This window comes from Pectinophora gossypiella, chromosome 5, assembly GCF_024362695.1.
Source record: "Pectinophora gossypiella chromosome 5, ilPecGoss1.1, whole genome shotgun sequence".
Lineage (NCBI taxonomy): Eukaryota > Metazoa > Arthropoda > Insecta > Lepidoptera > Gelechiidae > Pectinophora > Pectinophora gossypiella.
This window is the reverse complement of record NC_065408.1, coordinates 1,431,625-1,455,020: the sequence shown is the minus strand read 5'-3', so window position 1 is coordinate 1,455,020 and position 23,396 is coordinate 1,431,625. Positions and strand designations below refer to the sequence as shown.

The window sequence follows — 23,396 nt, the reverse complement described above, 5'->3', positions numbered from 1 at the left end:
AATATAAGAAAATAAAATAGTTAGCTAAAAATAAAATACCTGTTAAAAAAAATACTAAACAATATATAAACTAAAATACAAAATAAACAATGAATGAAAAACACAAAAAATTACAAACATAAAATTAAAAGGTAAACTAACATACAAAAAATATATTATTTTAATAGAAAAAATAAACAGTAAATCATCAGTAAATCTTCTCGCAAAAAGCCATGCACTCTCCCCATACACTATCAGCGAATACATTACATGGAATAAATGTTACATCAGCCGACTTTACTGCTCTAATTATTCTCTTCTATATATTCTTTTCTGGCGTCTAGTAAGAAGTTCTTGAACAAAAATAGTTGTTGATTGCAAAATTAAAGATGATGACGAAGATTGTAGCGGTTGTGAAAACCAATTGGTAAATACATTCTAACATGATAGTCACGTTATAACGGACACGATTTATGATGGTAACATAAAAGGTTTACGTCACTAAAATACTAAACATAAGTTCACGAGTATATCCCAATCGGGATAGTCAAAGATACATTCATCGCAAGTTGAACTAAATTAAATACCCATACCTCACCGAGCTTTTTGTTAGACGAACGTGATATGTGGTGAGCCGTATCGCCGTCTATAATGGTCGAGTTACCTGTGTGTGTGAAAACTGCACTTAAGATAAATTAATAACTTACCTATTGGTGCAAGTCCGTTACCGGGGTTCAAACCGGTGCTTATCGATTGAAAAGCAAGCCGGCGTACCACAGGACCACAGTGACTGAATACTTAAAGCAAGGAATGAACAATAATGTGACGTACAGAGTCAACGCTCTCCGCTCCGCACCAGTCCAAGCTTCAAGTACCTCACCCCTAGTTTAAGCCGTATTGATTTTAATTTTAAATCGAATTAATTTAAAATTTAATTTATTTTAAGTTTAATTATTTGTGCTGGACCCACATTCCCGAGAAATACATTTTCGGAGGTATATGACCCAATACAGGGCTGGTTTTCCCTTCGCGGGTTGGAAGGCAGTCGCTTCTGTAAAAACCCTGTGAAAAACGAGATAATGCTAGGTTGACTAAATACTATATCGCAAAATGACTAGATATTATTTTACCTAGATCTTATATTGAAATTATTTTAAGACTCTATTTTAGTATTTTACTTTTTAGTATTTTTTAGTATTTTACTATTTTAGTATTTTAAGGCTTTATTTTAGCTCTAGTTTATTAACATCTAACCAGGCGAATAACATACCTAATCTCGGTTGGCATAAATCGGTATTTAACTACCTCAGTTCTGACAGTTCTGGTATAGACTAATAGGCAAACACCGAAGCGATGTCGGTGTCTGACTAGCAAAGTTACTTACCTACTTAAATTTATTAATGATACTGTTTCCAGCGCAATCCTAATTTTATTTTAAGTTACAGTTCTGTAACGATTGTACAGCATGCAAAATAGTTAAAACAACAAATCGTCAACTAAGTGATTTAATTTTACAGCCTTGTAAATATATTGCTGGCACTAAAAAGGAAAAATATTTTCTTCGAAAAAATGCTTGAAGAAGTACTTTAAAGTGCATTCAGCGACCGGAACGACCGTGCCGAATCAGTACCACACTTTTTACGGCGATGTCGGTTAAGGAGGGAACCAGAGCGAATGATAATTAACCTTAACAATTAACATCGGCTCATGATGATGAAACATTTACTAAAACCATGGATCAACATAAGCTTACGACTCTATCCCAATAGGGGTAGTCAGAGGTACATCCATAGCAAGATGAACTAACTACCCGTACCTCACCGAGCTTTCTGTAACTAGTAACACTACGTAGATAAAGGAGTCCCCTCGCCATTATAGATAAGTTACCGCTAAAATGCGCGGAACCGAGATTATGGGAACGAAATATGCGAAGACACGTGTACGTGCGTGTAAGGACTTAACAAACCGCAAATCACGCTTATTCACGAGTGTTTTCTGCGTTCTTCAATTATACCTATTCGTAACTGCGCAGATGCAAAATTTTACCTCACGACAAAATTACCTAACAGTGGTGCTAATTCCAGTACTCACCATCTAATTTAATTTTAAGTTGTTATACCTGTCATTTTCTTATTCGCCAAAAAGCAAACACGGGCAAATATAGAACACACGTCCATTTTATGCTATTTAAACAACCCTCTCAAAATTTTACATTGGCCAATAAGTCCAATAGCATGACAGCACACGTCAAACGGATTGCATGAGATACCTATTATTCATTCATTTAAAAATAACAGCTGTCAATCATCCGTCCCTTTCCTTATCGACGAATAAGAAAATGACAGGTTTAACTTAAAATAAAATTAGGTGTCTGCGGGATGAAGGCTATTGTTTTGTAGCACACAATGATCAATTTCTCAGGCAGATACGAGTCGAATCTACCAAACGAGTTCTGTTTACAAACAATGAAAAATTCATCCGTACGTAGCGTTGCCTTGTGTTGCGATTTGCATGGGACGTCCCGTATTTTGAGGGTCCTACCCACGAAGATATTGGGTAAATTTATCTATTTTCACTGTCAATGAGTCAAGCGTTTCTGGCAGTTGAATAAATAACCTTGACACCACGTTCAAATACAAATACAAAAATATTTATTCGTGAATGTTGCGTGTTACAAAAAATTACAGTTGTATTACAGGGTTACAGTGTTGTCATCGGTCTCGGCACATTCAGCCAAAAATTGGCATACGAATTTAAAATTATCATGCATAAAACAAACTAAATCAACCTGAGAAATCAACATAATAATATGAACTTGACAATAATTAAATAGTAAAATAGTTAGGTGAAGTCGATCATCAACCTTACTCCCAGTCCCATATGAAAGAAAGAAAGACTATAAAATGTCGGATAGCGCCAGTTTTGTTACAAAAATGTAAATTTAGAATGAAAATTGTGTCATTCTTTTTTTGAATCTTCTCGGAAAACGGTCTAAGAAGCATCGTCAACATATTATTGTCTTAAATAGCCTATACACACACTCCGGAAGTCCCGACCCTTCATACAAAAAGACCTCCTTTTACGCAGACACTACTCATTGACGTTATCGTACACGCGCATCTGTGTGTGTGACACTGACCCATACGATTGAAGGCTTAAGTGACACCGAGGGGTGAGGTAAACCAAGCTCAGCAGCTGGTGGGGAGCGGAGAGTTGCTGTTCTATACGTAACATTGCTTATTCTATGCAATAGGGCTGGTATTCCACGACTAACGTCTTGACGTGCCTTCTGTAATGTCCTACCAAACAAGCAATATGCCTCACAAAGTGATTTCCACAATGTCCCCATCGGGAGTCGAACACATTAGACCACGCAGGATATCGAGTGTTTAACTCTCCTCATTGGTGCGACGAAATATTGAATGCCGAAGCAACTCTACAATAGCATAGAATAAGGAATTAAACTACATACAATAGATAAGTCATATTAAAAATATATTTTTGAATCCCTAGCACGTGACGATGCCTTTAAAATGGTCACGGGTTTTAACAAATCTAACTTTACAACACTAATCGTAAGCGATTTTATAACGGGAATTTCTCTCGCGTCATGACTGCGACAATCCCCCTGGTGCTATTAATTTGATGGCCATGGGACGATGATGGTGTCAGACGACGTAATTAGGTTGCGACCCAATTGCGAGTTTAAATCGCTTGCTGAGGAATCCACTAGATTTGGTCGATTATTCCGAGTTGTGATTTAGAGCTAAATGTCACTTGCAACTTGTAGAATTGTTTTAATTTAAAGATTTTAGGCCTTTCTTCTCTTTTCAGGAAGCTTGATTTGGCCATATCTATAAGTTGCAAACCTCTTAATTATGTCGGAAATAGACTGGATGTCCTGAAAGTGGACATGAAAGAACTATCTCATCCTTGGCAAAAGTATAGGACTATAAGAAAGTGGTACATTCACTATACCTGGCCAAGTACAAGTAGGACGGATTCTGATACTGGTTCGGGAAATCCTTAAGGCAGAAAAAGATCTTCGCATGGTCTTTCTGGTCTTCAGAGAACATTAACATAGGAGAAGTGTGTCCTTTTCAACAAGATGGGATGGGATGGGTAGTAAAATTCAAAATTCAAAAATATCTTTATTCAGTAGGTAACATAGTTACACTTTGAATCGTCAATTTTTACATAACGAACGTCTCATCCGCCTAAAACTACTGCAGCTTCTCACAACCTGTATAGCCGGTAGTAGTAGTAATACGGACAGTAAATAAATAAATTATTAAAGCACCTTTGGTCCACCACCTATCACGTTGGTGTAACAGAAAGCTCGGTGTACCTCTAACTATCCGGATTAGGATATAGTCGTGAGCTTGTTATGTTTACTAAAGCGGTCACAGAGGATAATAATAATTTTCTTATCACTTCTCAATATTTCATGAACATTCTGATAACATTGTTTACTTTCAAGTAATGGTCGATTTGCTTAATTAGTAATGCGTTTTCTGCCTACACTAGATACTATGCAGCATGTCGGAATAAAACAAGTTTGTTCAAACTTGTACACGTCAACCTAATTCTATCGGGTTACACGCAAACGTAAAAAAGTTATTAAAAAATCAAGTGAACGTAAAATTTTAAAGGGTTATGTATATTCCATATTATTTTAGTCTATCGACGGGTAATACCCGTCCCTTTTCGGTACAAGGTTGTACAGAGAATGTATAACTCAATAGACATGTAGATACTTACATATAACACGAGGGCGTGTAGCTACACGGATATAGGAAATAGTAATATTAAAAATAACATAAGAAAAAAATAAGGAAGTAAAATGAACGATGACTGAGTGTTGAACATTATTTGAAAGACGTGATGCCGAAAATAACTTCGTGAAAATGCATGTCACTAATAGTGACAAAAAATGTCGCCTATTTGATTAATTTAAAAAATAAAATGTTATTTGGCCTGAATTGGCTGCAGCCGCCATTTTTTTTAACGTGACTAATTGTAGATTGGCCGCAGATGGCATTAACTACTTAGCCGGAGAAATGGGGAGCGCTGAAAGCTCTCACCCGGTACAAATTTAAGATAACAGGCCCGAGGGTGCCCAGTTGGGCGCGAACCTCAGCTCAGGGCGTCGTCTGAGAGGAAATGGCCGAACCCGCCAAACTTACGTCATTTTATATAAAAAAAAAAATCTGTGCGCACTGTCATAAACACAGGTAGCACAACTCTGTAAAGTGTGTATCGACGTAATATCTCCTTACTTTGGCTGTTAAATTAGTCGTATTATATTTTTCGGAGTATAATCGAAGAAATTATAAATGCGATGTCGAGAGAGAAATTATTTCGTCGTCTGTTTTTCCTCTTTATAACGTGGAAGTCTTCGAGGGTAGAGAATAGGCATTTGCTAAGTATAATCTACCCTAGACCACATCGTCACTTACCATTAGGTGAGATTGTGGTCAATCGCGAGCGTATATAATTAAAAAAAAAAAACAAATTGTATAAGTAAAGCACATAATAACGGGTTCTTACCGCGTTTAAATGGGGATATGAGACTCCCGATATTTCGACACTGTTGCAAGTGCCATGATCACGGGATGACTGATGAGATTAGAGTGGAGTAGGTAGATCCATAATTTTCTACGGGCTGACATATCTGTCTACCCTCTTTCTTAACGCGGTAAGGTAAGAACCCGTTATTATGTGCTTTAATTATGATAATGGCCCCGATTCCTGCAAACACCGCCTAATTTTATTTTAAGTTATATCCGTCATTTTCATATCCGTCGAAAAGGAAAGGGACGGATGATTCACAGCTCTTAATTTTAGGAAGAATGAGTAAATGAATGTGTCGGGTTATTGACTGATGTAAAATTTTTAGACGGTTGGTTTAGATTTGTGCTTAAAATTGACGTGTGTTCCATAAATTTTATGCTTGTCAATTACCCGTCCCTTTCCTTTTCGGCGGATAAGAAAATGACAGATATAACTTAAAATAAAATTAGATGGTATTTACAGGAATTAGCACCAATAACCGCGTAAACTTAAAACAATGTATAAATTGTATAAGTACTTTATTGCATCAAACAAAGAAACTGTTATACTTATCTCTTGAACATTGAGTTATGCTACTAAATAGGAGAAATATTATCAAAGTAATGAAGTGACAACTCGATTAGTTGTTATAAGGTCATTCGCCGTTCCGCGTCTAGCTTACATTGTCTATAAACCAAGGCAGAACAAAAAGTTCACTTTGAATGAAGGTATTCTTTCCCTCAGACTATAAACGTTTTTCTAAGTCGTCAAACACTTGCGTGACTTGGCACTAATGGCAAAGTAGGTAACTTAGAAATTAAAATACCTACATTTCTATTTCAGGAATAGGTACTTAGTTTAATGGTACTTGACGTTAGGAATAAGCAACTACTAATATGCTATATTTATATCATTATCATCACAAAAATAATAAAAAAAATTTTGTGATCCCTAGTTTGGTTAGAACATTACAGGCTGATCACGTGATTGTCCGAAAGAAAGATGATCCATGCTTCGGAAGGCACTTACTAATGTAAGTAGTCGTTACATTAGCCATGTCAGGTGCCTTTGGCGGCTGAATAATAACCCTGACACCAGGGTTGATGGTGTTGGCATTCCACCTCACATCCACGACAGAAGAGAAGATTATCATCATCAGCCGGAAATCGCTCACGGACATAGGCCTCTCTCAAGGCCCTAATAATGACCGATCCTCTGCTGTCCGGCGTTCCAGCGTTTTTTCGCGACCTTCAGAAGGTCATCGGTCTCTTTTTATGGGGGCTTACACTGCGCTTACACACACACACGCACGCACGCACGCACGCACGCACGTATATACTTTTATCTATATACTTTTTTTTTATAGTAAAATAAACTGCAGCTTCTTTACTTGCCTATTACATGCCTAGTTTTAATATTGAAAACTCTCAAGTGAAAGATTTAAGTTTTAGTACCTATTTATTAGGTATCAATTTTCCTTAAACTTTTACTTATGTTCTTTTTGTTCTCGTGGGGATTGTGAGATCAATGCCCGACCCCATCAACCCTGGTGTCAAGGTTACGTTTATATTAGTAGATGCTTCATATTATTTAATTTATCTGTCCTTATATTCACTTTTGTTATGTCGCACCTCACTTAAGTAAAAAAAGCTTTTTTTGACGCGACTACTTGAATTTGTAGATTTGCCGCATATGTCATTAAATACTCCATCATTATCAATTGGGTCTTGTACTAGGTTTAAAATAAATTACGAAATTCTGATTACTAAATAAAGACAGAGCTAAACCTAACGAAAAACATTTTCTTTTTTCTATTTAACTTATTTATGAATTTCAATATAGAAATCCCTAATAATAAGTGCTACATTTTGTCACGATTTTCTATGACGTCACATTGTGCTTTTTGACGTTAGTAAAAATTAACTGATTTGACTAGTTGAAACTAGCCTATTTAAGAGCCACGCTCTCGTCGGTGTAGCATTCTCCATTCTTGTCTATCAAGGGCCAATTCTTTCACTTCCTTATAAAACACGACGTTCGCCTTCTCTTTAATTTGTTCCATGTAAGCTCTTCTTGGTCTTCTTTCCTTAAATTCTTAACTGAATGTTAAAATTGCAACTAAGTTGCTAAGTACGCTTTGGAACCCCTTTTCTCATTATTGATTATGTATTTACTATGTTGTGGTCTTATTGTAGTTCATTTGACCTCCAGCGCCCTCCAGTTACCGCATACCTCAGTTTCTTAGACCTTGTAACTTAATTGACAGGTACTTACATTAAAATATATATAATACCTACAATACAATAAATAAATTACAATGTTCAATAGGTGACCAATATTTAATGTCTATAAATGTGAATCCCTTATCACCATAAGGTTCATCATATCCATCTTTGGACTTCGTATCAACAGTGGCTGCAAGTTGTCTTTGATTACTTGTGGCTCTGCCCACCCCATTAGGGATTACGGGCGTGAGTTTATGTATGTATGTATGTATAAATGTGAATCAGACGTGTCAAGGGGGGTTAAAATGGCCACATCAAAGCAATTAATCTAAAATAGCAATATTGCTTTGTTAGATGAATTGCTTCAATGTGGACTTTTTAACCCCCAAGATCGAAACAAATGGAATTCCATAGTCTCTGCATACCCCGGTGGAAAATAGGCGTGAGTTTGTGTATAATTATTTAATTCAGAATCAATCGAGAACAAAGTAAAGTCTGCTCAACTTAACACGTACTAAAAAGGTGGCTAATAAAAAAATAAGTTTTAGGCTGTTACGTGTAGGTACGTCTATATTAATTAATATCGTACTGTTCCCAATATTATATTTTGAAAGCTATATTAGTAGGTACAATACAAATTTAATTTATAGATTAAGTTATCAACGACGATAACTTAATCAGGTATTGGTATTTGTGATGATAATATTAAGTATAGGGTCAGGCGTCACTCAATTTGGTGACTTTGTCTCGAAAATACGCAAACAATACAGAAGTATGGAAAGTATGGAACTGAAAATAAATTAAAAAAACACAAAAATATCCCGAATTTTCCGACTGAAAATTCCACTTGATATCAACTCAGAAACATGGTCTGAACCATCCCCCTCAGTATTCGTTACAGTGTTACTAACACCCTGTATGTTTGAGTATATTATAGCGTATGTTTATCAGAATAAAGTTCAATACAAAGCGATCGGCGGAGCGTATAATAGTTTTCATATTGGCGATATCTCGCGAATGCACTGGTCGTTCCCGCCATTTTGACCTGGTTTTCACTTGATACGCTTTACTGTTATTGTATTACTTGGTTTGATATCGATTTTCTATAGACATTCAATATAATTCGTGCAAATAAACTTAAACACTCGCTAGTACAGTCATGAGCAATATAATGTACCCACTTTAGGACTCTGTCGCACTAACATATTTGACATTTAGTGAGACTTACAGTTCAATTTGTCAAAAAAGTTAATGTGACATGGTACCAAAGTGTATACATATTAATGCTCGTGACCGTACAACTCCTTTGAAGAACGTACGCGATTACTCTAGCCTTAGAGATACTTCAGGTCCCCGATATTGAAAGTAAGTAGTCGTTACATGAGCCGTGTCAGGCTCAATAATAACCCTGACACCAGGGTTGATGAGGTTGGTACTCCACCTCACAAACCTACACGATGGAAGAAGAAGATATATGTTTTCGATCGACGACCCAGGGCCGATTAATTTTTCAAATGTTATCCTCTCAGGTGTCAGACGTCGTGGCAGACCTCGAAAGAGATGGCGTGACGACTTGGACGCTTGCCGGAGGAACTGGCCGGAATACGCACAGGACCGCGAAAAATGGAAAGAGGAAGGGGAGGCCTTTGCCTAGCAGTGGGATTTTGTAGGCTAGATTAGATTAGATTAGATCCTCTCAGGCGATGCGCTGAGCCCAGGTTTGCGCAAACTGGGCATTCCCAGGCCTAATGTCTTAAATATTTGTATTGGGTTAAAGTCCTGAGCGCTCCCTATTTGTCCGGCCAAGTAGTTGATGCCACTTAAACTTACAATCGGGTAAATAAAAAAGCATCTCCTTTGACGCTTAGGAGCTTTAAACGTGCATTATTGGTTTAGCCAATTCTGTATTTTTATTTTATTTGCGATGTGGTTTTTTGACTAATAACGTGATTCGACTTTGATAAATGGTTACATCATTAACCATGATTAGGTGCAGCAAGGCGGTTTTCCTCCTTATTGTGTCCTTGATTCCTTGATGTAAATCTATAATACCTAGGTAATTGGTGTAAGTTTGTTGCTAAATACCTTAATTGACCAGAAGCGAGGCACATAACGTAATAAATAATTAAATTTTAATTTTAATTATTTTATCTCCAACAATACTTATTTTTGTTCTATATGTATACGTTATATTTTTAACTCTTATGTTTTATGGCTGTTTTCATTTAGAAGATAATTTCTGTTTAAGTTTTATACATATTTATTTATATATAATTATATACACCTAGATATAATACGATTTGCTGTTGTGATTATGAATGTGTACGGTCACGAGCATTAATATGTATACACTTTGGTACCATGTCACATTAACTTTTATGACAAATGGAACTGTAAGTCTCACTAAATATCAAATATGTTAGTGCGACAGAGTCCTAAAGTGGGTACATTATATTGCTCATGACTGTACCTGTAATGGGGGCACATATACAAAAACTAATATAAGACTTGCATTTTATAATTTTACAATATGTGTACAGTTGGTATACCTATCTAAATAAATAAATAGACTGTATAGAATAAATACAGGGTGTTAGTGACATCGTAACGAATACTCAAGGGGATGATTCAGACCATGATTCTGAGTTAATATCAGGTGCAATTTTTCGTCGCAAAATTCATGTTTTTTTTTTAGTTTTTTTAAATTATTTTCAATTCTATACTTTTGCGATGGAAAATTCCACTTGATATTAACTCAGAATAATCAGCTGAATCATCCCCCTCAGTATTCGTTACGATGTCACTTACACCCCGCACAAGTACATACAGTAGCCATACAAGTAGGTATGGGTGTTAGTGACAACGTAACGAATACTGAGGGGGATGGTTCAGACCATGAATCTGAGTTGATATCAAGTGGAATTTTCAGTCTGAATATTCATGAAAATATTTGTGTTTTTTTTTAATTATTTTCAGTTCCATACTTTTGCGACGGAAAATCCCACTTGATATCATATCAGAATCATGGCCTCAATCACCCCTCAAAGTTTTCGTTACGATGTCACTAACACCCTGTATATGTCCCACTGCTGGGCACATCAACCGGAAGGAGTATGGAGACGGAGCTTATGCACAAGCGAGGCTCACAATGTTAAAAGCATTTTGGAATAGGAGAATAAACGAATAGCGTCAAAGAATATTTAGATTGTAAATTTTGATGTTTAATTTAGATTTCGATTTTTTTATTTTGGTGTTTTGTTATTTTAGTTTTAATATTTTATGAATATGGGTAGCTTAAGATATTTTATTAATTGTTATTTTATTATATAGGCAGTAGTTAACGTAATGTAACTTGTACCGTCCGTTCTTTCATTGTGTATGCTTGAAAAAGTAGAATTTGGTGATACTATTTTTATGCACTGTAATCTGCAATGTACCTAACCTGAATTGATGCAATAAACGTTATTATTATATTAATAAAAACTAGAAGCTCAAATGTAGGCGGCTTTAAAATGTAGAGCAACTTGGGAGTGTATCCCATCTGAAGGATGACTTACGAAAAAGAAAAGCCATCAGTCGGGAAAAGGCAGTTTTGATTAAAAATACGTTTTCTTTTGTTTTGCAGTTAATGGCTGCGCAAACAGTTATATATGTCTATCTTAATTGTATCTTCCAATGTTACCTTAGCCAAGTTGCAAACGATTCTGGCAATCGACAGTGAAATTTCAATCTTGTCAATTAGGCCCTAGTTCTATTTGCGATTAAACTTTTGCAGGTTGTATTGTTTCAACTCAGAAGTGAACCTAAACACCTATTATATTATATACGATGGTTTAATACGTTCTACTCTGAACCGGCGTGCGTGTATGAAGCGATTGATGAATGTGGAGGAAGCAAGAGAAGTGTGTCAGGATCAAAGCAAATGGAATTCTATAATCTCTTTACCCCGGTGGAAAATAGGCGTGAGTTTATGTATGTATATAATATATAATATACATAATATTATATACGCACCTATATTTTACCACCAACACCAATGCGTTCGCTGGCTAAAGATAAAACCGCCGTAGGAGTCGCACGCGAAGTCATCGCATTTTATAAATCTCTGTATGAAATTGTATGCAACATCACGCACCTATCCGCGTCGCTCGACCCCAAATACCCCGAAGACCCCAAAAGACCAAAATGCATTGATTTCCGCGTGTGAGGCTCCTACGCCGCGTCGAGGGGAACACCTTTAATGACTCGACACTTCAATTTTCATCACACGAGAATAGGAACACCGACTTAAATCCAAAATTCTCGTTTTCAGAGAGCAGTCGAAGGAACCCCAGGCGACATGGTGTTTCTGGCGGCGGAGGCGGCTGGTGGTGGCGCTGCTGGCGTTCTTCGGATTCTTCAACGTGTACGCGCTGAGGGTCAACCTGTCGGTGGCTGTGGTGGCCATGACGGAGCCGATTGAGACCAAACTGGACAACGGCACCGTCGTTTATGTAAGTAGGCTTCAAATATCATCATTTCCCTAACGGTATTCGTGGTCCAGTGGTTGAGCGTTGCGCTCCCGATCCGAAGGTCCCAGGTTCGAATCCCGGTGGGGACAAATTATCACAAAAATCTCTTCGTGATCCCTAGTTTGATTAAGACAGAACCAAGCTGACATTGTGCTGTTCGCGGATGACACTTCTCTTATATTTAAAATCGACAGAAAGTTAGAGGAATTTGACGAAGCAAACAGCGCTGTGTCGCAGGTTCTAAGTTGGTTTACAGTAAATAACCTAGTTCTAAATGCTAAGAAAACGAAGTGTATTAAATTTGTTCTACCAAACGTAAAGAAAGTAAATAATAACATTAAAATTAACGACGAGAAACTAGATTTTGTTGAACACACCGTTTTCTTAGGAATTACTGTAGATTCAAAACTTCAATGGGGCCCACATATTGTATCACTAGCGGGCAAGCTAAGTTCAGCAGCATATGCCGTCAGAAGGATCCGACAACTCACAGATGTACCCACTGCTAGACTTGTCTACTTCAGCTACTTCCACAGCATAATGTCTTACGGTATTTTGCTGTGGGGTCGAGCCGCTGATGTAGAAACTATTTTCATCATTCAAAAAAGAGCAGTTCGCGCTATTTATAAGCTGCGTTGTCGGGACTCTTTGAGGGAGCTGTTTAAAGAAATAAATATACTGACGGTCGCAAGTCAATATATATATGAAAACATTATGTATGTACGTAAAAACTTATCTCTCCTTCCGAGAAACTGTGAAAGGCATACTTACAATACAAGAAATAAACATAAAATTGCTATTCAAAATTCTAGATTAAGTAAATTAAATTCATCTTTTTTGGGGTTATGTATACGTTTTTACAATAAAATACCAGATAATATTTTAAATTTGTCAGAAAATAAATTTAAAGCTCACGTGAAGCTTACTTTATGTAAAAAAGCTTATTATAAGATTAATGACTACCTAAATGATAAAAATGTCTGGTATTGAATGTGTTCCTCTAGTTATTAAATAACTTGTAATGTATATCCTCATTGGTTTTTAAAAGATGTGTTGCTGTTGCAGTTTCTTGTCATTTCTTCTCCTCAGCCATAACACCTTGCGAAATGACGTAAATTCAAAAATGTTACATTGACCTTCAACAAGTTTATCCATGATAATTACGTTGAATAAATGATTCTGATTTCTGATTTCTGACATCATAGGTCGATCACCCGAATGTCCGAAAGTAAGATGATCCGAGCTTCAGAAGGCACGTTAAGCCGTTGGTCCCGGTTACTAATTACTGATGTAAGTACGTAGTCGTTATAATATATGAGTCCTGTCAGAGGTCTGTGGTGGCTTAATAATAACCCTGACACCAGGGTTGATGGGATAGGTAATCCTTACGATAGAAGATCTCCCATTCGACATTAAACTCGATGTAATAAAAATTCAGTCTCGTCAAACATCTTGGAAAACTAGGCTTGGTCGCCATAATTTTTTATTAACTCTCACCGCCCTAGAAAAGTGGGATGAACTCACCCTTATGAGAAAGGATTAAGGGCAACATACTTGACCTATTTACTTCATGCTAACCAGTCTCGTAACTGACAAAGATACTTCTGCTGCTAAGTTGAAGATTGAGTCTCCGGGTTTACATGAAGATTATAGTTTTCTGACAGTAAAGATAAGTTGGTCGGCTAGTGATAAAGGGAGTGAACAACTCCTATAAATATTTGGATCTGTCGTAATATTATATGTGACGGTGTGCTTTAGGGACTGTTTAGTAGGACGTAACATGCACCGTGTCAAATGGTATTAGATACGATAGGTACTAACAATACGGGTATTCTGTATTTCATTTATTTCAATACTTGTTTTGTATGTGTGTACAGTCTTTTATTTATTATTATAGTTTTCTTAGATTATAGTTAGGTATATTTTTAGTATATGTGGATTATATTATATTGAGTATTTTTATTAACATATGTACGTATAGTATAGAGTGTTTAATATATTAACTTTAGTTTTACTTTTAGGTATTTCTTTTTTGTCGCACCATCCCGCATCCAAGTGGTTGTAAATGTTCCTTTTGGTGGTTGCCTGGAGGAAATTGCTCTAGAGCAATAAGGCCGTCCAAATTGTAGTGTATTAATGTGTTATGTCTGATTGTTGAAATTTAGTTCTGTGCAATAAGATGTTCACTTTTCCTCCACTCGACTCGACCTTTGCTGAGCGATTTGATATTTCAATATGACATTTATATCCTCGACTAGAGGTCTTTACGCAATGGAGTTCAGCATAATTATCATACTCATCATCTCCTTAGCATTAACCTGTTTTTCACAGGGTCCGCTTACCTAACCTAAAGATTTAACAGGTTCAGTTTTTTACGGAATCGACTGCCTGTCTGACCTAACAACCCGCGCCGCGAAGGGAAAACCAGCCCAATACAGATTAGGTCATATACCTCCGAAAATGCATTTCTCGGGAATTTGAGTTTCCTCCCGATGTTTTCCTTCACCGTTGAGCACGTGATATTCATTTATGATCCCAACACGAATTCGAAAACAAAGTTGACCTCAAAGTGAGAGGCAAGCGTTCTACCAACTGGGCTATCACGGCTCCAACCACGGAATTCCATAGTCTCCGTTTGTGTGTTTAAAGGTTTAGTGTATAATATAGTATAGTATAGTATAAAATTAAGTGGTTGCAGCACGGCAACCTATGAAATGCTACTTAGGTTCTATGACGATCTTGTGACGTAGCGAGTAGGCGCTGCTACTTCAAAAGCGCAGCCCTGATGCCGGGCAGCAGCGGTATCAGTAATGGTTGGAGGCCGAGGAAATGGATTCTGGTAGGGCTCTAGCCTCCACTCGAGGAGGAGCTCGGTGGCGCAGCCGTTAACGCGCTCGGTCTGCGATTGTTGAAGTAAATCAACTTTCGCAAAGGCCGGTCATTGGATGGGTGACCACAAAAAAAAAGTTTTCATCTCGAGCTCCTCCGTGCTTCGGAAGGCACGTTAAGCCGTTGGTCCCCGCTGCATTAGCAGTCGTTAATAACCATCAATCCGCACTGGGCCCGCGTGATGGTATAAGGCCCGATCTCCCTACCCATCCATAGGGAAGGCCCGTGTCCCAACAATGGGGACGTTAATGGGATGACGAGGGCTATAGCTAGAACATCACCGATTGAGAAATTGGTCGGTGTACCGCGGAACGGAAGGCGATTGGGGCAGCCACCGTTCTACACGCTCTATCTATGGAGTAATGGTCATTACTCCACCGACAAGAGCGCAGCTCTTAAATAAAGAGAGAGAGCATGGCAACAGTGCCGCGCGCGGCGCGAATTCAATAACAATGACTTGCGAATGAACAACCCATGTGACATACGAGGCCTACGTAAGTATAAGTAGTAGAGTATATATCCTTAAATTATTAATTATCATCATAATACAATAATCTTACAGACTGACACTTCAATAGCAAGATAGATGGTCCTGTGTAGGTAGTAAGCTTGTCTTCTAAAAGCACCTACCACACAGCACATAATCTTATTTTGCACTACAACGCGGCCTCTGCGAAAGTTGCTTTACTTCAACAATCGCAGACCGAGCGCGTTATATTTAAAGCTCATGTGAAGCTTACTTTATATAAAAAAGCTTAATATAAGATTAATGATTACCTAAATTACAGAAGTTCCTGGTATTAAATGTGTTCCTCTAGTTATTTAATAACTTATAATATAAGTTGATAAGGAGCTCGGTGGCGCAGCGGTAAACGCGCTCGGTCTGCGATTGTTGAAGTTAAGCAACTTTCACAAAGGCCGGTCATAGGATGGGTAACAAAAAAAAAGATTTCATCTCGAGTTCCTCCGTGCTTCGGAAGGCACGTTAAGCCGTTGGTCCCGGCTGCATTTGCAGTCGTTAATAACCACCAATCCGCACTGGGCCCGCGTGGTGGTTTAAGGGCTGATCTCCCTATCCATCCATAGGGAAGGCCCGTGCCCCAGCAGTGGGGACGTTAATGGGCTGGTGATGATCTAAGTACATTGAATTTAAAGATGTGTTGCTGTTGCAGTTTCTTTTCAGTTTTTCTAATTGTTCTCGCCATAATACCTTGCGAAATGACAAGTTTATCTGTGATAATTACGTTTAATAAATCATTCTGATTTGTGGTTACGTAATTTATTATTTGTCTCGAATGGCATTCATAACTTATTCTAATAAACTGAACTTATTTGCTAGATAGATTCTTTTATACTTACCCTCAACTTACCCTTATCCTCAGGCTATTCATAGATTATGATTACGTCAGATCTGCTTTTATCATTCGCGTCTATTCATAGAACACCTATTATTCTGTTTGTCGGATTTATTCTATTACTAGCTTTTGCCCGCAGCTTCGCTCGAGTCAAATTCGGGGTAACATGATTCCCCTTTCCTACTGTACCAATTTTTAGCTTCCTACTTTGAAAACTGCGAAAAATCCTATATAAAATTTCTTTGAAGGGGTTGCGGGCAGAGTTCCAAAAAAAGGAGAGCACGATTTTTTTATTTTTTTGTCACAAATAGGTAGTCCTTATACTTATCATGACGATGATGATGATGAGGTAGTCCTTATACCAATTTTTCGGCTTCAAAACAAACAAACATACATACACACACACGCACACACACACGCACGCACGCACGCACTAACGCACACACGCACGCACGCACGCGCACACACGCACACACACACACACACTCATTCACTCACTTTCCCATTTATAATATTAGTATGGATATCAGTGGTTCACTAAATTTCCTATAATGAGTTTTGCGTCCTTGGAATGTTGGAGATACCAATTTTACGGTAACACAGTGGTAATACTTACATCAAGGGCGAGCAATGGCGGCTTATCGCATGAAACAAATATTCGATCTATATCGTCGTTAACCCGACGCCATCTATCAAATCAAATCAAATATACTTTATTGCACAGAACTAAATTTCAACAATCAGACATAATAGATGAATACAGTACAATTTGGGCGGCCTTATTGCTTCAGGGCAATTTCTTTTTCGTTCTTTTTTTTTACTTTTTTTTTGTCTATATGAAATATTGAGTATATTTTGTTCATTCCAGCTGCCAGAATTCGACTGGAGCTCCCAAACTAAGGGTCTGGTCCTGAGCTCGTTCTTCTACGGGTACCTGATCACCCAGCTGCCCGGCGGCTGGCTCGCGGCTAAAATAGGAGGTAACAGGTTTGTTACACTTCTTACGCGCACAATCTTCTATATACAGGGTGTTAGTGCCATCGTAACGAAAACTTTAAGGGATGATTCAGATGATGATTCTGAGTTGATATCATGTGGAATTTTCCGTCGCAAAAGTATAAAACTGAAAATAATTTAAAAATACACAAAAAATATCATGAATTTTCCGACAGGAAATTCCACTTGATATCAACTCAGAATCATGGTCTGAACCATCCCCTCAGTATTTGTTACGTTGTCACTAACACCCATACCTACTTGTATGGCTATCTGTATGTACTTGTACAGGATGTAATTGACATCGTAACGAATACTGAGAGGTGTGATCCAGCTCATTATTCCGAGTTAATATCAAGTGGAATTTTCCATCGCAATAGAATGGAATTGAAAATAATAAAAAAAACTAAAAAAAAAACATTTTGCGGCGGAAAATTCCACTTGATATTAACTCAGAATCATGGTCTGAAACTTCCCCCTCAGTGTTCGTTACGATGTCACTAAGGGCTCAAACTGGATGACAGCGACAGCGGCGCGGCGGCGATAGCGGCGCGGGGAGCGGCGCGGCGGCCGCTATTCCGTTTTCGTTGCCAGCGGGGAGATCGCGCGGTGTTGCGGCGGTATAAAGTTGTGTCTCGAATGAACGCGATGTCGAAACGGCGACAACGCATTTTCGATTGTAGTTCTTTTGTTTCGTACGATTTATTATGGGCAAAAGAAGATCTGAATCCCTATAATGAATGAAGGAAACAAAAAGGCGAGTTTCAAACGCAGCGACACCGCTCGACAGGAGCGCACCGCTCGTACCCCGCTCCCCGCGCCGCGGCGCCGCTGCCATCGAGAACACTTCAATATAAGTCTTAGCATTTGAACGCGCCGCTCCCCGCACCGCCGCCGCCGCCGCGCCGCTGCCGCTGTCATCCAGTTTGAGGCCTAACACCTTGTATATAAAAGCGAAAGATCACTTACTGACTGACTCACTCATCACGAAATCTCAGAAACTACAAGTGCTAGAAGTCTCAAATTTTGCATGGGGGTTCCTTTTAGTACGTAGGTGCTCACTAAGACTTTCAATCAGTATGTGTCCCTGCAAATCACGATCACAGTACAGTATTAATAAGGTAAATTTTCCATTGAATTACGTTATGTCCTAAGTCATGATTGACGAATGATTGAAATATGTAATATCGCTCATAAATTAATATCACTGTTTTATGTTCCAGGGTGTTTGCGATAGGCATCGGAGCGACGTCTCTTCTGACTCTGTTTACGCCGCCGCTAGCGCATATTAGCACGGGCTTGCTGATCGCCGTCCGAGTTATAGAGGGACTCTTTGAGGTGGCTTATTATTTTATGATATTTGTTTACTATATGAGGCCCACACAATAATATGCCTTAACTTAAGAATACATATAAACATGGAGTGACTAATATACTACGTGAAACAGAGGATCCCTCAAAGGTTGGCTGAAAGAAATTGCTGCATGAGCAATAAGGCCGCCTGTTGTGCCTTTCTCTATCTGTTGCCCCTATTTCTGTATCTTGTGTCCATTGTGCTTAATAAAGTATTTTATCTATTTAAGTATCTGAAGCAGCGTGTGTGTGTGTGTGTGTTTGTGTTTTAATATGTCAAATACATGAGGTACGTAAGTGATTAAATTATTTTGAAAGAGGGCTTCCTGCGTTTAAGTAACATTGTAATGCAGGTCCAATAGTAATCACTCATTAAGTACCTAATACCTAAATACTATAATACTAGGTCCGTGTTGCTCTATGAGTGCGTGTATGTGTGTGCGTGCGTGCGTGCGTGCGTGCGTGCGTGCGTGCGTGCGTGCGTGCGTGCGTGCGTGTGTGTGTGGAGCAAATAGAAAAAAGTAGAAGAGTTTTATTAGTTTTAGACTTGTAGTAACAGGCTAGTTTCCAACTAGTCAAATCAGTTACTTTTTACTAAACGTCAAAACATGAAATTACTAAAGATTTTGTATGAAAAAAAAACACTCTGTGACGTCATCGATATACGTAATAAATGTCGTACTTATTGTCACGTTTTTTTGATTAAAATTCATAAATAAATTAAATAGAAAAAAGAAAAGGTTTTTCGTTAATTTAGATCTGTCTTCATTTAGTAATCAGAATTTCATAATTTATCTTGAACCTAGTACACGACCCAATTTAGTAATTAACATTTCATAATAATATACTTACCTGAAAACTTTAAAAACAGACCTATTAAAATAATGACTTGTAAATTATACAAATCACCTGATTGTCTAAAAAAGTAAGATGATTCCGTGTTTCGGAAGGCCGTTAAGCCGTTGGTCCCGGTTACTACTTACTGATGTAAGTAAGTAGTCGTTACATGAGACGTGTCAAGTGCCCTTGACGGCTCAGTAATAACCCTGACACCAGGGTTGATGAGGTTGGTAATTCACCTCACAACCCACACGATAGAAGAAGAAGACCTGATTGGCATCTACTATGTATGAGAGCTTCACAGCTGCATAATGTACCATAAGAACTAGGGAAATAAACATATTTCTATTCTCAATGAAAAACTAGAAATCTACTTCTTATCTAAATTCGAATGTAGAAAAAAGATTACTGCATGGCTCAAATTATTAGATTATAAGGAAATAGAAAAACTTTTCGAGTACTTGGTATAACACTTATCCCTAATTAGTATAAGTGTAGAGGACCTAACTAGTATCCTTGACACATACATACACACACAAACACGCACACACACACACACACACACACACACACACACACACACACACACGCACGCACGCACACAAACACACGTTTGTTTTTATATTTTCTTCATTGTTTACTTATAATACGATGTAGGTATACTTCAGACTTTTGGTACCAACAAGTACTTATGGATATGGAGGAGCGCGACCTTCTGACACAGGTGTTTCACACTTACTAGGTCACAACTGCAAATATTATTATGTACCATCTCTGTTAAAGATTTTTTTTTTTTATTTATTATTCTATTCTGTTGCGCGCCACGTTACAGGGTGTAACGTACCCGTGCATCCACGCAGTGTGGTCTCGTTGGGCGCCGAGTGAGGAGCGCGCGCGCCTCGCAACGTTCGCGTTCAGCGGCAGTTACGCTGGCACCGTCGTCTCGATGCCTGTGTGCTCGCTACTCGCCCACTACACCGGTTGGCCCGGGATCTTTTATGTTTTCGGTAAGTTTTTCAACATTTCAACATCCTTCGCAATGTTCCAGCGGTCGGGTACTTCTCTATGAATGAAAATGAATGAAAAATGAAAATGTCTTTATTAATTAAAACAGAGTTACAATATTATTTTACATGATGATGACTCCTTTTAGACTACAAAGTCTGTACCATCTATCGACATATTCTTTTTTTTGACGTGACTTATTGTAGATTTGCCGCAGATAGCATTACCTACTTGGCCGGGAGAAATGGGTAGCGCTGAAGGCTCTCACCCGGTACAACGTTTAAAACAACAGGCCTGAGGGTGAGGGGGCTCGACCCTCGGCTCAGGGCGTCGTCTGAGAGGAAAAATATTTGAAAGAATTAATCGACCCTAGCAGGTCGATAGCGATAAGCGCTTTCGACATAATTATTCATCATCTCCTTACACACTACACTATAAAAACGGCTCAACTCATAAGGTATAATTCTACGTATAGAACGGGCGGGGAAGGAAAACATCGTGCGAAAACCCATATTCCCGAGGAATGCATTTTCGGAGGTATGTGACCTAACCTATATTGGGCTGGTTTTCCCTTCGTGGGTTGAAAGGTCAGTCGCTTCTGTAAAAAATCGGACTTGTCTAATGCTCAGGTTAGGTAAGCGGACTCTGTGAAAAACGGGATAATGATTACGTATAGAACGGCAATTCTCCGCTCCTCACCAGCGGCTAAGCTAGGTTTACCTCTCTCGATGGTTTAAGGCCCGATCTCCCTATCCATCCATAGGGAAGGCCCGTGCCCCAGCAGTGGGGACGTTAATGGGCTGATGATGATGATCTTTATTTTTAAACGGCTTCGTTTTTTTTTAATGAGCGACTTTCCAGGCTACGTTCCCCAAAAATTATATAAATGGCGCTAAAAAGATTTTCCTTCATTCAACTTTCTTATTCATGGATAACAGACATATGCATCTTTTGTTTTTGTTACACCTAGGCACAATTACATCTTCCACCCATTACTATTCTGATCAAAATAAAGCATGCTTTCCTTCTATGATGATTTTAATAAAATCGTCGTGTCTTATTAGTTAGGTGTCCGGTATATTATTTTGAAAATTGTATTTTACCGTTTTCAGGAATCATGGGGCTGGTATGGACGACAATATGGTGGTTGGTGGTGAAAGAATCGCCCGAAAAGGACCCTCATATAACACCTGCTGAGCTGAAGTATATTCAAGTGAGATATTCATTTATTTATCTTGGTTGAAGGCAAGAGGGTAACCGCTGTCCTATTTTCCCCTAAAAAGTAACATGGAGAATGCCACACCGACAATAACGCACGCTCTCTTAAATTTATTATCGTTTAGAAAAACTTCAATTTTCGAATCCCCGTTTAAGCTCTAAACTACTCAATCCGAATTATCCATCTTATTACAAAACGAAAACTAAATTTTTTTTTTTTTTTTTTATTTATTATCATTATATCCTTAATCTAAATACATGGTTTGAATGATGCCGTTAAACCACAGAGGTTTGTCTCGGCACCCATTAAATAGAATACCTACAAGTTTTAAAATGGACTATCCGCGCCACGAGGAAGTCCCACGACCGCGGGGCTGTTGATTGGTTAGGGGTTGATGAGGACGTTGGTAATCCACCTTACAACCCACACGATAGAAGAACACTAACTTTAGTCTTCGATTTGTAATAAGCCGATATCAGTTTGATGCAAAAGTCCAATCAGTTTCTTGCAAAGTAATAAATTAACCGGTTGCACTTAAGACCTCCTGGTTACATGTCGTTTCTGTAATAGACCACAAACACCTACATAAACATAAATTTTATAATTATGACAACTAATGGTTCATAATTTCCCACTGTTTACAAATAATTCGCTGGGCTCAGTGACTGCAGTTTTACTCTTTGATTGTACCTTTTCTGTCTCTCATGTATTGTCCTATTTGTTATGTTTATGCAATGAAATGTTTTAAATTTGATTTGAAAATAAACTACGGCATTAAATTATGGCCTATAATTTTGTATTTTGAAGTTGTTGCCCCATTCAGGACTCCCGCGGCACCCAGGTGGAAGGCTCGAAGATCCGTCACCCATGGCGCGCCATGCTGACGTCAGCACCAGTATGGGCCATCGTGATGGCGCACTTCACTGAGAACTGGGGTTTCTACACGCTACTAACATTCCTGCCTACTTTTATGCAAGGTGAGTGCAGTATGTCTACAGTGAAATCAGCCGATCCCGAATGTTTATTAGAATATTATACAGGGTGTTAGTGAAATCGTAACGAAAACTTTGAGGGATGATTCACACTATGATTCTGAGTTGATATCAAGTGGAATTTCCTATCGGCAAATTTATGAAAATTTTAGTGTCTTTTTTATTATTTTCAGTTCCATACTTTTGTGACGGAAAATTCCACTTGATGTTAACTCAGAATCACGTTATGTATTATCCCCCTTAGTATACGTTCAGTAACACCCTGTATATAAAAGAAAAGTCGATGATTTCTTAAATAATTTTAAATGTTTTAAATGTGTTATTTATTCTTATTTATTATATTTAAGCCTAAAAAATAAAAGATTCAGTACGATCTACTCTGAACCGGCGTGTTTGTATGAAACGATTGAAGAATGTGGAGGAAGCAAGAGAAGTGTGTCAGGATCGAAGCAATTCCATAGTCTTTGCTTCCCCGGTGG

General features: G+C 38.2%; 1 protein-coding gene across 2 annotated transcripts in view; it reads left to right on the top strand.

The window, feature by feature from the left end:
- LOC126366608 (vesicular glutamate transporter 1-like) overlaps positions 1-23,396 on the top strand; it is a 45,313-nt gene that overhangs the window by 14,094 nt on the left and 7,823 nt on the right. For both annotated transcript variants that reach the window (XM_050009777.1, XM_050009776.1), the window contains exons 2-7: positions 12,070-12,250; positions 17,381-17,499; positions 18,732-18,846; positions 20,534-20,708; positions 21,819-21,919; positions 22,749-22,902. In XM_050009777.1, the coding sequence (XP_049865734.1) occupies positions 12,070-12,250; positions 17,381-17,499; positions 18,732-18,846; positions 20,534-20,708; positions 21,819-21,919; positions 22,749-22,902 (845 nt within the window). The remainder of the gene's footprint in view (positions 1-12,069; positions 12,251-17,380; positions 17,500-18,731; positions 18,847-20,533; positions 20,709-21,818; positions 21,920-22,748; positions 22,903-23,396) is intronic.